A 13,678-nucleotide genomic window follows, 5' to 3' on the forward strand; every position below is an offset into this window, starting at 1 on the left:
AGAGTAGAGGCGCTTTCAGCAGTTTGTCAGCGTGGCCGGGAGCTTGTCAGATCAAGGACTGCATCCCTACGTGTGAACCTATAAGGACGGCTGGGGAGACAGCAGCGCGCAGGCTGCTGGAAGACCCTTCAGAGTTCACCCCGAATGGGGTGCTGTTCCCTCAGCCTTCCCAGTGTCCCCCCTCAGGGTGCCAGTCAAGGTGTGGAAGGCTGATTAATCCTCTGAGAATGCTGTCACCTTAGGCTGCCGAGTGAGAAAGCGGACCACGCCCCGACAGCCCATTCATAGCACAGTCTGGAAGAGGTGGGGGACCACCGCCCTCCCCAGTCTTTTCTCTCCTCTTCGCCAGCCTCGCTGTAAACTCTTTCCCACCACACGTGGACCTTCACCCTGCAGCCCAGTGCACAGGCACCGTAAGACTCAAATCAAGGCTGGCTTCATCCTTGAATACTTCTTAGGGGAAAATTTCTACCGGTGTACACGAGCAAATGGCTTCCTAGTGAGACTAGAAACAAGGAACTGAATCTTTTTTAATTTTTGTATCATGATACAGTTTCTGATCTTGAGTACCACTCGCAGAGCTTGTACCAAGAAGACACAGTGAGGAGCGAAATTTCCTGACGCCTGCTCCCAGACCCCAGTAGAGCCCTGGCACCCTGGCTGGCCCCAGGGTCCGGGAGCAGGCAGCCTTGTCAGTCTCTACACAGGCGATGCCCCTCTCAGGTAGCATTTCACACCCCATTGGACTTTTTTCTGCACCCCGTACCATCCCCCGAGTAAGTGGTAATGAGCAACTTAATGTGCTGACTTATCCAATCCCTTCTTGGTCCATTACAACAAAAGTTGCTCTTTTCTCATTAGAACCACTTTTGTCAGGACGTCTTTAATCAATGGCATCCCCAGGGACAATATTTTTAGAAGTTGTATTTTTCACACACTCTCCCTTTTCCCCTTTTGGAAAATCTCTTCCCAGGGCCCTAGTGAAATAAACTAATGAGATGCCGTGAGAGTTCCGGCCGGGGTTAATTGGCATAGGTGCGAAGAAGCTGCTGGCGCACACCTCCGTTCCACCCTGCCTTACCTGCAGCCCTTCTCTCTGTCTCTTTGGTGTAGGTTGCACAGACAGCAGATGGTGTGGATGCTGACCTCTGGAAAGACGGCTTATTTAAGTCCAAGGTTACCAGATACCTGTGTTTCACAAGATCATTTTCCAAAGAAAATGTAAGTCTAGTAGTGCTTTTCCATTTGCTGAGTGAGCACAAGTCATTTACTTCCTGTTTGAAATTTCCTCAGGTTTTGTTGTGGTTTATTTTCACTGCCATATGAGTTTATCTAAGGTTGTAGTGAACCGGGTAGAGTCAGCAGCTAATGCTGTGTTTCATTTATTAACAGTATTATTAACCAGTTACCGAAGTGGACGGTGAATTCCTTTAAAATGTATTCTTAGGAGGAAACCAGGAAATTTCTCCCACAGCTCTCCTTTGCCTACCTTTCCGCCAAGTAACAGAGCCCAGGTAGTGTGAATATGAGAACTTTGCAGTGGAGCGGGATTTAAAGCTGACCAACAAATGGAGGCAGAGCTAGAAAGATGCTGCATGGTCACCCCTTTCCACAGATACGGCTTTGTTTCCAAAATGACTGACTTTCTCTCCGAGTCGATACATTACCTGTGACATTTTGTGTTTCTGCAGGTAGGCGCCCACCATGTGTATAGATTTCTTTTAGTATGCTGTTTTTAATACTTGGGCCCATAAATTAGGAAATTTGAAAGCTGCCTACTAAGGCTTTTCCAATAGTGTTTTAATGGGCGGCTTAGAAATAAGAGAAATAGCTTTCCTGAATATCCACTGTGTGTGAGGCCTGTCTAGGCACCCTGTAAATATACCCCTTCCATCCTGAGACAGCTGAAGTATTAGCTCCTTCCACAGAGAGTTTCTGTGCTTGTCCAAGGTCACCTGTGTTCCCTAGACCCAAATAAGAGAGCAGTCAAATTTTTCATTTTTGTGGGTGACATTTTATTTTTGGCCTAAATGTCATTGTCTCTTTCTAATGCAAAGGTGTTTGGTTTTATTTTGAAATATTTTTATTAATTTTATTATAACAGTAATGTATGCTCATGGTTTAAAAAGAAAAAAACTGCAAACATCCTCATTGAGAAGCATGAAAAGGGAAAAGTAACAGTCTTTCTCCCCGTCACACGCCCTCACAGCTCATGGTCCTGACATGGGGTCTTTGTGTCCCTTCAGCGTTTCCTGGGTGTAGACAGGCACACACGTCTCCGGCTGTCACTGCCTTCTCCCCATCATTCCTGTGTTTGTTGAGAAGTCTTTGTTGGGAAAATTATTCCTAGCATATTCAGAACTGGGGGAAAAGTCATTGCTTTAATTCCCCCCCCAATTATGAGAGTAACCTAGACTTGTAAAGTACAGAGTTTCTAGGGGAGCAAGGACAGGCCTGGCACGAAACACGAAATCTTTTTCATCCAGGCCAGAAGGCGGCAGCGGAGCCTGTCAAGAGTCTGAGCAGGTCCCTGGGGCTGGTTGTGCAGCCTGTGAGACACCGAGGGGCAGGTGTGAAGGCTGGATTTCCTTCCAGACGGGGGGCTCACGAAGTTAGGGTCACCCCCCCACGACCCCATTCTTCCCTCCTGCACGGCACACCCCTCGCCTCTTTGTCCCGGGGGTTTACCTAAACGCTTTTTTTGAAGCTATTTATGTTTTTAGCTGTTGTCACCTCTGTCTGTCCGCTGGCTGCCGCTGGCAGAAGGTCAGTGCGTTCACTGCCGCTCAGGGCTGTGTGGACAAACTCCCGAGGATTTGAACAGCTCGTGTTCACACCCTCGCTCTGCTCAGTGGTGTCACGGTGTCATTACTGATCTCTGCTCAGCCTTCACCTGTCCTGACTGAAGAGGCTTCAGTTCAAGACTGTGGCCTCAGAGGACAGCCGCGATCTCTCTGATCGTTTTCAATGCCTGTTTTTGTTGCATTCCCCCAAAGGCTGTGGGTTATTGGTACTCTAGGCCAGAAGAGTCCCCAATCCCTTGGTGTGGGGAGAGAGACAGGTCTAAAAATGACAGAGAGAAGTCACCAGGGCTTGTTAATTTGGGGTGTCCTAGGTGAGCGTATTCCAGAAAATGCATTAATTTAGTCAACATTTATAAAACATTAAAGAGATGTTTATTGAGTGTCTACTTTGTGTGTCATAGTCCCTGAGGGCTGGGCGTGGCAGGTGGGCTGTGATGAGGGATGTAAGATAGGACGAGGGCAGTGGGAGAAACCTTCACCTCTCTTTTGAAGCAGCATAGGAAATAGGTGCATTTTGTTTTCAGAAAAAGAATGAATGGATCCTGTCATGAGAGCTAAAGGGACCCATTGCAAGGGAGTGGCAGGGGCCCACTTGCTAGCCCAGGAGCAGAGCAGGAAGGAGGCATAATTTAGTCTGTTGCAGCCAGTGTGTGCTGGCCCTGCTGTCAGAGCCAAGACTGCGTAGCATGATTTTTTACAACTGTAAAGGAGGGACGTGGGATCTCAAGACTGGACAGAATCTTAATTAGGTGACTTGAGACTCCCAGTGTAGGAGTTTTGGGAGACTCCTTTGGAACCTAAATTTCTTTCCCCCAATAATGCTATTAATACAGAAACCTGGCTTTAGAGTGACATTGCTTCCTGGGGAAGGATCGAGATTAATTGCACTTTTCATGCCCTGTACTTTCTGCATTACCTGTAATAATAATGTACATAGATTAGGTAGGGAGGATATTAAACAGAAGGATTTATGAACATTTGAATATTAAGTTGGTTATCTGTGGCTACCTTAAATGCAAGGTTGTCAAAAATAATTACAGTATACTAGCAAATACTGGCTACCAGAGACAATATAAATACCCTGAGTCAGTGCATATTGGGCTTTTGGCATGAATCATTTGCTCAACAAGGATTGGGAATACGTTCTTCATATTTATGAGGAGGAAATGAAAGGGAGCATGAGATGGGGGAGGGGAGAGGAACTCGCAAAATTAATGGTGCTGCAGACCTACTGTATTAAACCCAGTACAGCAGCAGCGCCATGCGCAGAGGGACCCCACTTGGACTGCAGGAAGCTCTGACAGTGCAGCCTCCCATTTTGTATGCACGAGAGGGTTCTTGGATGTTTTTTTTTTTTTTTTTTTTTTTAATGGCCGCACGGCTGATGTTCTGGTTTTATGATCAGGGCCAGTTGTAGAGTGTGGAGGGTGAGGTCGCTAAGTGGTTTGCAGTTGACTTCTGTAAAACTCAACTTGTCAAGCAGAAGACATTTGAGAAAGATATTGATGAATGCCCATCTATCTCCGGGGCAGGGAAACATACCCAGTTGTTAATTTCTCAATGCAGAAAAGCAGTGATGACATGGAAACACAACTGCCATGAGAAAAAATTATGATAGATTAGATGAGGCGATTCTGAAAGCAGCTGATGTTTGCGAGCTAGGTTAACGGTTCAAACCCTTCCTGCACGGTCAGAGATTTATTCCACATTCGTGAGGGTCCACTTTCCACTTGCTGTGCGGTACGGTGCGTTGTTTTCCTGAGGCCCAGATACCTGGATGTAATAATATAAAATTGTTGGCCAACACAAGGGTTCTGAGAGAAACAGTTTTGTGACAACAGTGCTGTAAAAACAGCGATCATAGTTTACACCTGACACCTGGATCTTCAGAGTTAAATTTTGAAGAGTTTATTTCATTTGTGTACTTTCAGTTTATAATGTATTTATTAAATATACTTTTAATGTGTTTATTGATGTAGTTTAGATTTGTCATCCAAGCAAATCCAATTCGATCTCTGACTTTGAGGGGCCCACCCCATTAAAAATGCACCAAGAAATATTAATTTATTCAGCAAATATTGATCGAGCACCTACTGTGTGCCAAGAAGTAGGCTACGCTTGGATTTACAGTAGTAAATCCAAGTAGTAAATCCAGAGTTTTGGTCCTCATGCTTCTTAAACTCTAGTGGGAAGACAGATATTGAATAACCTCACAAATATGCCATGATACATTGGAATGACGGAAAACAAAGAGTGCCAGGAGAGTTTAGATGCTAACAACTCCCTGACTGGCTCTCACAGTTAGTGTTGACATTGTGGGGGCGGGGCTGGCCTCCCATGTGGGGAGCGGAGAGGGAGGTGCAAGCCCTTCTCTGAGCAAGAGGGCAACAAGGCCTGAGGACTTAGTGCGGGGCCAGAGGAGACCGGAGTGACTGACAGGCTAGTCCAGGAACACAGAACAAGGCAACAGTGTGCTCGTGCCGGGCTTCTGGGAATGAGGAGCTTCTGGGAAATGGGCGTGCAAAGTGCTTCCTAACAGGAGAGGTTTGGGATCGGAAGCCATAAGTCTTTCCTTAACTGGCTCTAGCTAGGGAGGGGGAACTAAGCTGCAAATGACTCTGAAGATCTTAATGAACTCTCTGAGGTGGCCTCACATAGTTAAGTTGTAGGATAGGTATCTTTAGAGCTTGTTTCCAACCTGAAATGCAGCTGCACATGCCAGCGTGTTTGCAGAGAGTTCTCTCTCGCAATTACAGAGTGGTATGTGCCATCTTCGGAAGATACTTTTGCGCTGGTTATGGAAACTGTGCACTGTGGACCCCCCACACTACCACTAAATAGAAACTTTAAGAGACCCTGGTGCACGTCATTTTAGAAGATGTGTAATATTGAGGCAACAGGGCTTTTCACTCTGAATTAGTTTATTATTCTTGGGATTTTACAGAATGTATCTAGCAACCAAAATGCGTGTCGATATGCAGACTGGTGATCACTTAGGAGTGCGATTGGTTCTCTCTCAGGTTTAGCTGCAGCTGTCTCCCCCAGGCGACTGCCTAAAACCTGCTGGGCCTGAGAGCTGGTGCTCTGGGCTGAGTGGCAGCCTGGTCCCAGGACCTGTGCACAGCTGCCCTCTGCTGGGTTATGTCTCAAGCGTCTCCTGGGTTGCCGCTCCTTCTAACCAAGGCCACGTCCAAGTGAGTGAGTGGCTTTGAGGTTCTGCAGATGAAGCTCCTTCCTGGGGGCCACTGAGTCCCTGTGTGACCGCTGGGGAGCATTAAGTGGCACCTACTCTAATTAACCTACTGTCGTAAAGCTGCAAGAGTCCTTGTGTTAAATATGCCGTCTCGAAGCCAAAATGGCAAACCCAGCACAGGCATGTTCAGATTAATAGTCTGTATCTCTTTTCTTTCTTCCCAAGAGTCATTTAGGGAACGTGTTAGTGGATATGAAGCTCATTGACATCAAGGACACTCTGCCTGTGGGCTTCATCCCAATTCAGGAGACGGTGGACACACGTGAGTCATCCTTTAGTACCACTCATCACAATGAGACTTTCCTTCCTCCAGGTGTATTTTTAGATATTTTTTATGTGCACTTTTCTTTGGAAACATTTTAGGAGTCCTTACCGCGTGCCCATGAATAAACCCTGCAGCTTTTGACGCATGTCTGACTTGGTTCTCCAAGGAGTTTGCAGTGTTCTGGTTAGTACCATGTAAGTGAGCAGAATGTGCTTTTCTCTTAGAATGGGGCTCCCTGCTGAATCGGTCACGCAGGAATGGACGAAGAAGCTGGTGAGAACTCGTCTTTAGTGCATCCTCTGGTGCTGCTGAAGCCAAGCTTGGCACAAGACCCAGAAGCAAAAGGGAAAAAAATCAAAAGACGCCCAGGGAATATAAGTACAATAATGTCCCCATTTTTAGCTCTTGGAGCTCACCAGAAAAGCCAGCACGAGAAGAACTGAAGGGTAGAGTACACAGGATTCATTGTAAGCGAATACATGGAGCCCTGAGCAGAACCGAGCAGAAGTGAATGGCTGACGGATGGATAGGAAGCGCCTTCAGGGTCCTGGAGTGCTTTCCGGTTCTTGTCGAGCCTGTCAGTTACTAACTAACCAGTGCTGGGAAGCCTCCTCGTTTTGATGTGATATCGCTTAACCCGTTTCACTTTTAATTACTCTTACCAACTTTAGGATACCTACAACTGTGAAGCAGTCAATCAAAACCAAATGCAGAGAATCTTTCTTTATAACACACGATTTATTTATGAAATTTTGTGTCTCATTCTGTGTCATACATACTTGATTTTTTCCATAGTTAGCCCCGTCTTGGACCCACTGTGTTTTGCTTTTTTCTTGCTAGCATTTCACATCGATCAGAACTTCCATCTCTATACAGACAGCCACCTGGCTGCTATTTTAGTGAAACAAGTAGATGCCATTGCGAAGCATATTTTTGTTTTCTTAATAGTCTCCTCGCTTTTGGACATTTTGCTTTTACTTGTTTGTGATTATGTGTATTACCTAATAATTATTATAGCTGATATTTAGTATGTTATTACTGTATGCTAACCCCTGTGATAAATGCTTTACACACTTGATATATTGAATCTTCAGAAGACCCCTATTGGGAGATGGGTATTATTAAACCCATTGCACATATGAGATAAACGAGGCACAGTAACTATTAACACTTAGGGATTAAAGGACTTATCCAAGGTCACACATCTAGAAGTAGTGGACTAACTAGAATACACAAGTCTGACACCAGCCGCACTTTTAACCAGAATGTCACTCCATAAGAGCACGTGTTAAAGCACCTTATACAGATAAAGTTTGTATTATATACTTACATATGAGGGTTTTTTGGTAACAGCTTTATTCAGATATAATTCACATACCATATACAATTTACCCATTTAAAGCATATAATTCTGTGGTTTTTAGAGTATTCACAGAGTTGTGCAATCATTACCACAATCAATTTTAGAACATTTCATCACCCTCCAAAAAAACCTCTGTACTTATTAGTAGCAAGCACTTTCCATTTCTCCCCAGTCCTCACGCTCTCACCCACTGCCAGCCCTAGGCAATCACTAATCTACTTTCTATATAGACTTGCCTGTTCTGGACATCTTATATAAATGGAATCATACAGTTTGTGGTCTTTTTGATTGGCTTCTTTCATTTAGCATAATGCTTTCAAAGTTCATCCATACTGTAGTGTGTATTAGTACTTCATTCTTTTTATTGGCAAATATTCCATTTATATGGGTATACCACATTTTGCTTATCCATTCAATTGATGGCTATTTGGGTTATTTCTATTCTTGGCTATTGTGAATAATGCTGCTATGAACATTCGTGTACAAACTTTTGTGTGGACATGTTTTCATTACCTAGGTGTGGAATTGGAGTCATATGGTTACTCTATATTTAACTTTTGAGGAACTGCCAAACTGTTTTTCAAAGGAGCAACAACATTGTATATTCCTACCAGCAGTGTAGGAAGGTTCCAATTTCTCTACATCTTCACCAACACTTGTTATTGTCATTCTTTTTTATTCTAGCCATCTTAGTGGGTGTCAAGTGGTCTCTCATTGGGGTTTTGATTTGTATTTCCCTGGTGACTAATGATGTTGAGGATCTTCTCATGTGCTTGTTGGCCATTTCATTTGTACGAGCTCTTCTCTGGAAAAATGTCTGTTCTTATCTTTGCCATTTTAAATTGGGTTGTCCTCTCATTATTGTGTTGTAAGAATATTTTAATATACAGTTGACCCTTGAACAACATGGGTTTAAATCACAGAGGTCCACTTATATATGGATTTTTTGAATACATACAGTAAATGTATTTTTTCTTATGATTTTCTTAATAACGTTTTCTTTTCTCCAACTTGCTTTATTGTAAGAATATAGTATATAATACATATGACATGCAAAATACGTGTTAATCAACTTTATGTTATTGGTAAGGCTTCCAGTCAATAGTAGGCTATTAGTTGTTAAATTTTGGGGGAGTCAAAAGTTATATGTGGATTTTTGTGCCGGGGGGCAGCCCCCCAACCCTCATGTTGTCCAAGGGTCAACTATATTATAGATGTAAATCCTTTATCAATTATATGATTTGCAAAATTTTCTGTGGGTTTTCTTTTCACTTTCTTGATGTCCTTTGAAATATAGAAGTTTTTTTTTATTTTGATGGAGTTCCATTTATCTGTTTTTTTTCTTTGTTGCTTATACTTTTGGTGACATACCTAAGGAACTACTGCCTAATCCATGTTCACCAAGATTTATGCCTATGTTTTTTTCTAAGACATTTATAGTTTTAGCGCTTACATTTATGTCTTTGATCCACTTTAAGTTAGTTTTTGTGTATGGTATGAGTTATGTGTCCACCTTTATTCTTCTGCATGTGAATATCCAGTGGAGTAACCTTTCTTTCCCCTGCTGAATTGTCTCATCCTTGTTGAAAATCAGTTGACTATAAACGTGAGAGTTTGTTTCTAGGCTCTGAGTTCTCTTCCATTGATCTCTGTCTTTCCTTATGTCAGTATCGCAGTCTTGAGTACTGTAGTTTTGTAGCAGGTTTTGAAACCAGGCAGTATGAGTCCTCCAACTTTGTTTCTCTTTTTTCAAGATTATTTTGGCTATTCTGGGTCCCATGATTTTCTTTTTTTTTTTTTCTGGGTCCCTTGAATTTCCAGGTGAATTTTAAGATTTGTCAATTTCCATAAAGAAACCAGCTAGGATTTTGATAGGAATGGTGTTGAATCTATACATCAGTTTGGCTGTAGTGTAGATTTTGAATGATTTCCTTGTGATGAGTTTCCAAGTACTTGAGTCTACTGGGTTTAGGCCCTCTGTGGTCTATCCCCAACCTTCCTCTACAAACGTATTCCTCATCTTCAAGCACCCTATACTTTACCCAACCCGAGCCACCCACTGTTCACTTTTTATACCCCTTTCTTTTCTAACTCTACATATTTGCTTTGTTGTTTTCCCTGCCTGAAATGCCCTTTCCCTCAACTCTGAATGTCCACACCCTCCGCGTCTTTCAGGGTGATCCTAAGTTCTCCCACCTGCATCAGGCAGCCTCTGGTCCCTAGATACCAGTTTGAAGCAAGCTCTCCTCTCCAAGGCAGTTAAGATTGATGAGTGCCTAGTCAGCACTGCAGGCTGTGGGATAGAAAGATGACTGAGGTCCCAGCCCTCCCCTCAAGGACCTTAGTGTAGTGGGTGACCTGGTCCTGAAAACAAGGATGCCTAACAACATCAGTGGTCAGGGCTATCCTCATGTGGAGGTCTGCCTTCTTGATTGCTTTTCATCGCACCAGGCACAGCACACATTTATTGAAGGGAGGGAGGGAAGTAAGCACATGTGAGTTACAGTGGTGGGAAGCCAAAGGGAGTGATCGATTCTGCCTCTGAATTCCCATCTTTGCCTCCACTGGGACAAACTGCGGCTGGGCATAGTGGAGAACGTGTGCTCTGGAGCCATACTCACATGATATTGAGTCTGGCTCTGCCCCTTGCAACAAGCTGTAGGACTTGACCGTACTGGGCCTCGGTTTTCTCATCTGTAAAATGGGGGGATGTTGTCTACTTCATAATGTTTTTAGCTTGCATTTTAACCGTTTATATGTTTTCTCCATGTCTCCATGTCTCCATTGCTACTTATCTCTTTCTTTGAGGGCAAGATCCATGTTTAATTTATCTTTGAATCACCTGAGGTACCCACCATACACTGGGCCTTGCTCAGAGGATGGGCTCAATAAAGATAAGCTTTATTACTCTCTTGCCAGATTAACTTCCAGAATACCAATTCACAGTGCCACTAATGATCCAGACTTGTACCTGTTTTTCACAGGCCTGCCAGCATAGGTTTTAAATTTTTATTTAGTTTTGCTATGATAATTTTATTTAATTTTCACTTCATTATTTATTAGCAAGACTGAACATTTTCACAAGTGTTTGCTTGCTGCTTTCGCTTATTCTTAATGACTTGTCTGCTGCAGAACTAAAATTGCCTATAGACTTGTATCAAGTTCCCACTTTTTCTCAGTGTTTTTCTTAGTTTTAAACTTTACATTGGTGTTCGCTTTTGACAACGAATTGACTTATAATGTCTTTCTATTGGTACACTGTGGAGCCAGAAGGGATTTCCCATCCTGCATTTTCCTCTCAATTTGCTGAACCAGTTAAGTGAGGAGGCCCAGGGCTGAGTCCTGCGTGGCCTGTGGTGTGGCTGCTGTGGGATGAGCCTGGGTGGGAAGCCTCTCCCGGTAATTAGGGGCATGTTGGTTGCTGCGCTGTGTTGTCCTGAGGTTGTCCTGGCATCTTCACCAGGTTTCTGATCACACAAGGAGGGTGAGTTTAGGCTAGCCTATTCGTTTTGGGTCATACAATCACTTCCTGGAACCTTTACCCAGGGGACAGCTGAGCCCAAGCTGACCAGATAAACCTATGGTCAGTCTGCTCTGTGCTGCAGTTTGAGTGCATTTAAGGACCTGATTTTATAAAGTCAGCCAAAAAGATGAGACTGCTGTAATTAATTTAAAATACAGTTGTTGCAATCCATATAGTACTTAAAAAGTGGAAGACTGTTTTGGTAAAATGCTGTGTCCTTCCTCTGTGTTCATTAGCGTGACTGAACACGTTTCTGTTGACTCTCTAATGTGTTGACTTAAAACTAGGCCTGTTTAAGCATGTGTGATCAGCGGCTCCATCTCTTACCCCGAGTTTGCCTAGATGGAGGAATAGAGCAAAGAGCAGCCTAGCAAACGCAAGTAAAATACCTACATTTTCGTTTACTTGGAGGACAAATCTCACCTTCTCATACTTTCAAAGGCCTGATCTTATCAGCTAATAGTTTTTGAAGGTGCAGGGTTGCTCAGGCCATTTTCCCCCAGGATACAATCTCTGCCTTGTTGGGTACAACATTTGGGGTCTGGATTCAGGACATTATTGTTCATAGCTTGCAGGTCTGCCCTAGCCCTCAGTTTCCTCGCCTAGGAAAAGAACCCACAAATTTTCTGAGCTTCCACCTGGCTCTTTTAAAAATAATCCCCCCCCCCAACAACAACCAAACACCACCACTGATTCTGTCTCCCATTGGTGACGTCAGCACCAGCTGCGGGACTGCCCTCCCTTCCTCATTCTGCTCCCTGATTTGTATGTGCTTGTTTCCTGCCCCAGGACCAAAAGGTCTTGAAAGCCAATGCCAAACCCTGACGTAAATTGTGTGCTGGAGGCTTCCGTGTAATAATGATGTTATATTCATGGCTATTCTTGATTGAGCACTTGCTATGTGCCAGGCACTGGGCTAAGTGAAGCGTATGTTTTATCCCATTTCACCCACTCTTTGCTCCTACGGGGTGGGGTTTCATTAACTCCCTTTTACAGATGATGGAACCGAGGCTAAGAGAAATTAAGGTCATAGTGCTGGAAAATGGCAGAGTTGGGACTTCAACCCAGATTCCATCTGACTCATGTACTGAGTAACTGCAACTGACTGAAACTCACGTTTAAAAACCACAGATGAACAAACCAATACCTTCTTGGTCACCACTGGAGGTTGCTAGTGCACTGACTCACTACTCAAAGACTTGATAAATGCAAGAGTCATGTATTTATCTTTTCTCCCCTATACAAAGCCTATTTCAGAGAGATCAAGTAGTTGAGGAAAAAGTTATTTTTTATATAGGAGAATTCCAGCTAATAAAAGCAGAAGGAATGACAGATTTTGAAATAACCATTTTGAAATCTTTAGTGAAATTATAGATCTAGACAACAGTCATGGGGGAAGTAAACACTGCTCAGAGAATGGGTGTTGGGGGACTTTATAACCAGGCACCAGGCTGACACCACTGGAAGCCAAGGGTGGCATAGCTGGATGCCATGTCACGTGACGTGATACCATAGGAGGTGCAGGCACCACCTGTGAATTGTTCCTGCCTAACTAGATCTAACCTGAACCTTACAGCCTTTAGCTGCAACTGCCAGTTTACAGGAAGTACAGGGGAATGACCCAATTTCTCCAACTAATCAGTGCCCAGAAGACAAAGGAAGAGTGGAGAGGTTGTTACAGTAAAAGAGACTTAAAAGACCTAACAACCAAATTCAGACAAACCAACAGTTAAATGGCATTTTTGAGATAATGGAGAAAACTTGACTATAGACCGTCTGTTGTATGATAGTAAGAAATCATTGTTCATTTTGTTAGGAATGATAACGGCATGGTGGTCATGTTTAAAACAATTGTCTGCCATAGATGCCTACTGAGATATTGACGGGTGACAAGACGCGGTGTTGGAGATTCATTTTAAATTCTCCAGCAGAACTAAGGTGTGTGTGTGGGTGAGAACAGCTTGTCCATTTTTGACAGTGTTGAAACTGGGTGACTAGAACATGTGGATTCATTTACTGTTCTCTCTACTTTGGGGAATGTTTGAAAATTTCTATAGTAAAAAGTAAAAAGGAAGAAAGTCGAGGTTGTAAAATGTAATAATACTCAGGGTGTCCGCATGTATGTGTCTGATGGCTGGAGCGCTGAGCTCTGTGCCTCTTAGCAGCCAGCCCCAGGGTTTATTCCAAGCTGCTTCTCCTTGCAGAGGTAGACGTACCCCTGGGAGCGCCTTCTCTGCAGAGGATGCCTGGGGTTGGGTCCTGAACGCAGAGCATGGGAACTGGTGCCTCCTGTGCAGTCGCGGCCGGTCCACTGTGGCCCTGCAGAGGGCAGGAGGGTAGAGCCCAGCCCTGCTGTAGGGCCACTAGGATGACCGGTCATTTCCACTGCTGGGAGGGAATGTGACAGGAGCCATGGTGCTCAGAGTTGAGATGTTGGCATCTCTGGAAGACTCATACCTTTCCTTGTTCT

General features: G+C 43.9%; 1 protein-coding gene across 8 annotated transcripts in view; it reads left to right on the forward strand.

Moving 5' to 3' along the window:
• Nucleotides 1-13,678, forward strand: part of MVB12B (multivesicular body subunit 12B) — a 170,825-nt gene that overhangs the window by 51,494 nt on the left and 105,653 nt on the right. For all 8 annotated transcript variants that reach the window (XM_033122698.1, XM_033122693.1, XM_033122700.1 and 5 more), the window contains 2 exons: nt 1,114-1,221; nt 6,223-6,319. In XM_033122698.1, coding sequence (XP_032978589.1) covers nt 1,114-1,221; nt 6,223-6,319 — 205 coding nt within the window. The remainder of the gene's footprint in view (nt 1-1,113; nt 1,222-6,222; nt 6,320-13,678) is intronic.

Source organism: Rhinolophus ferrumequinum, chromosome 12 (assembly GCF_004115265.2).
Source record: "Rhinolophus ferrumequinum isolate MPI-CBG mRhiFer1 chromosome 12, mRhiFer1_v1.p, whole genome shotgun sequence".
Classification (NCBI taxonomy): domain Eukaryota; kingdom Metazoa; phylum Chordata; class Mammalia; order Chiroptera; family Rhinolophidae; genus Rhinolophus; species Rhinolophus ferrumequinum.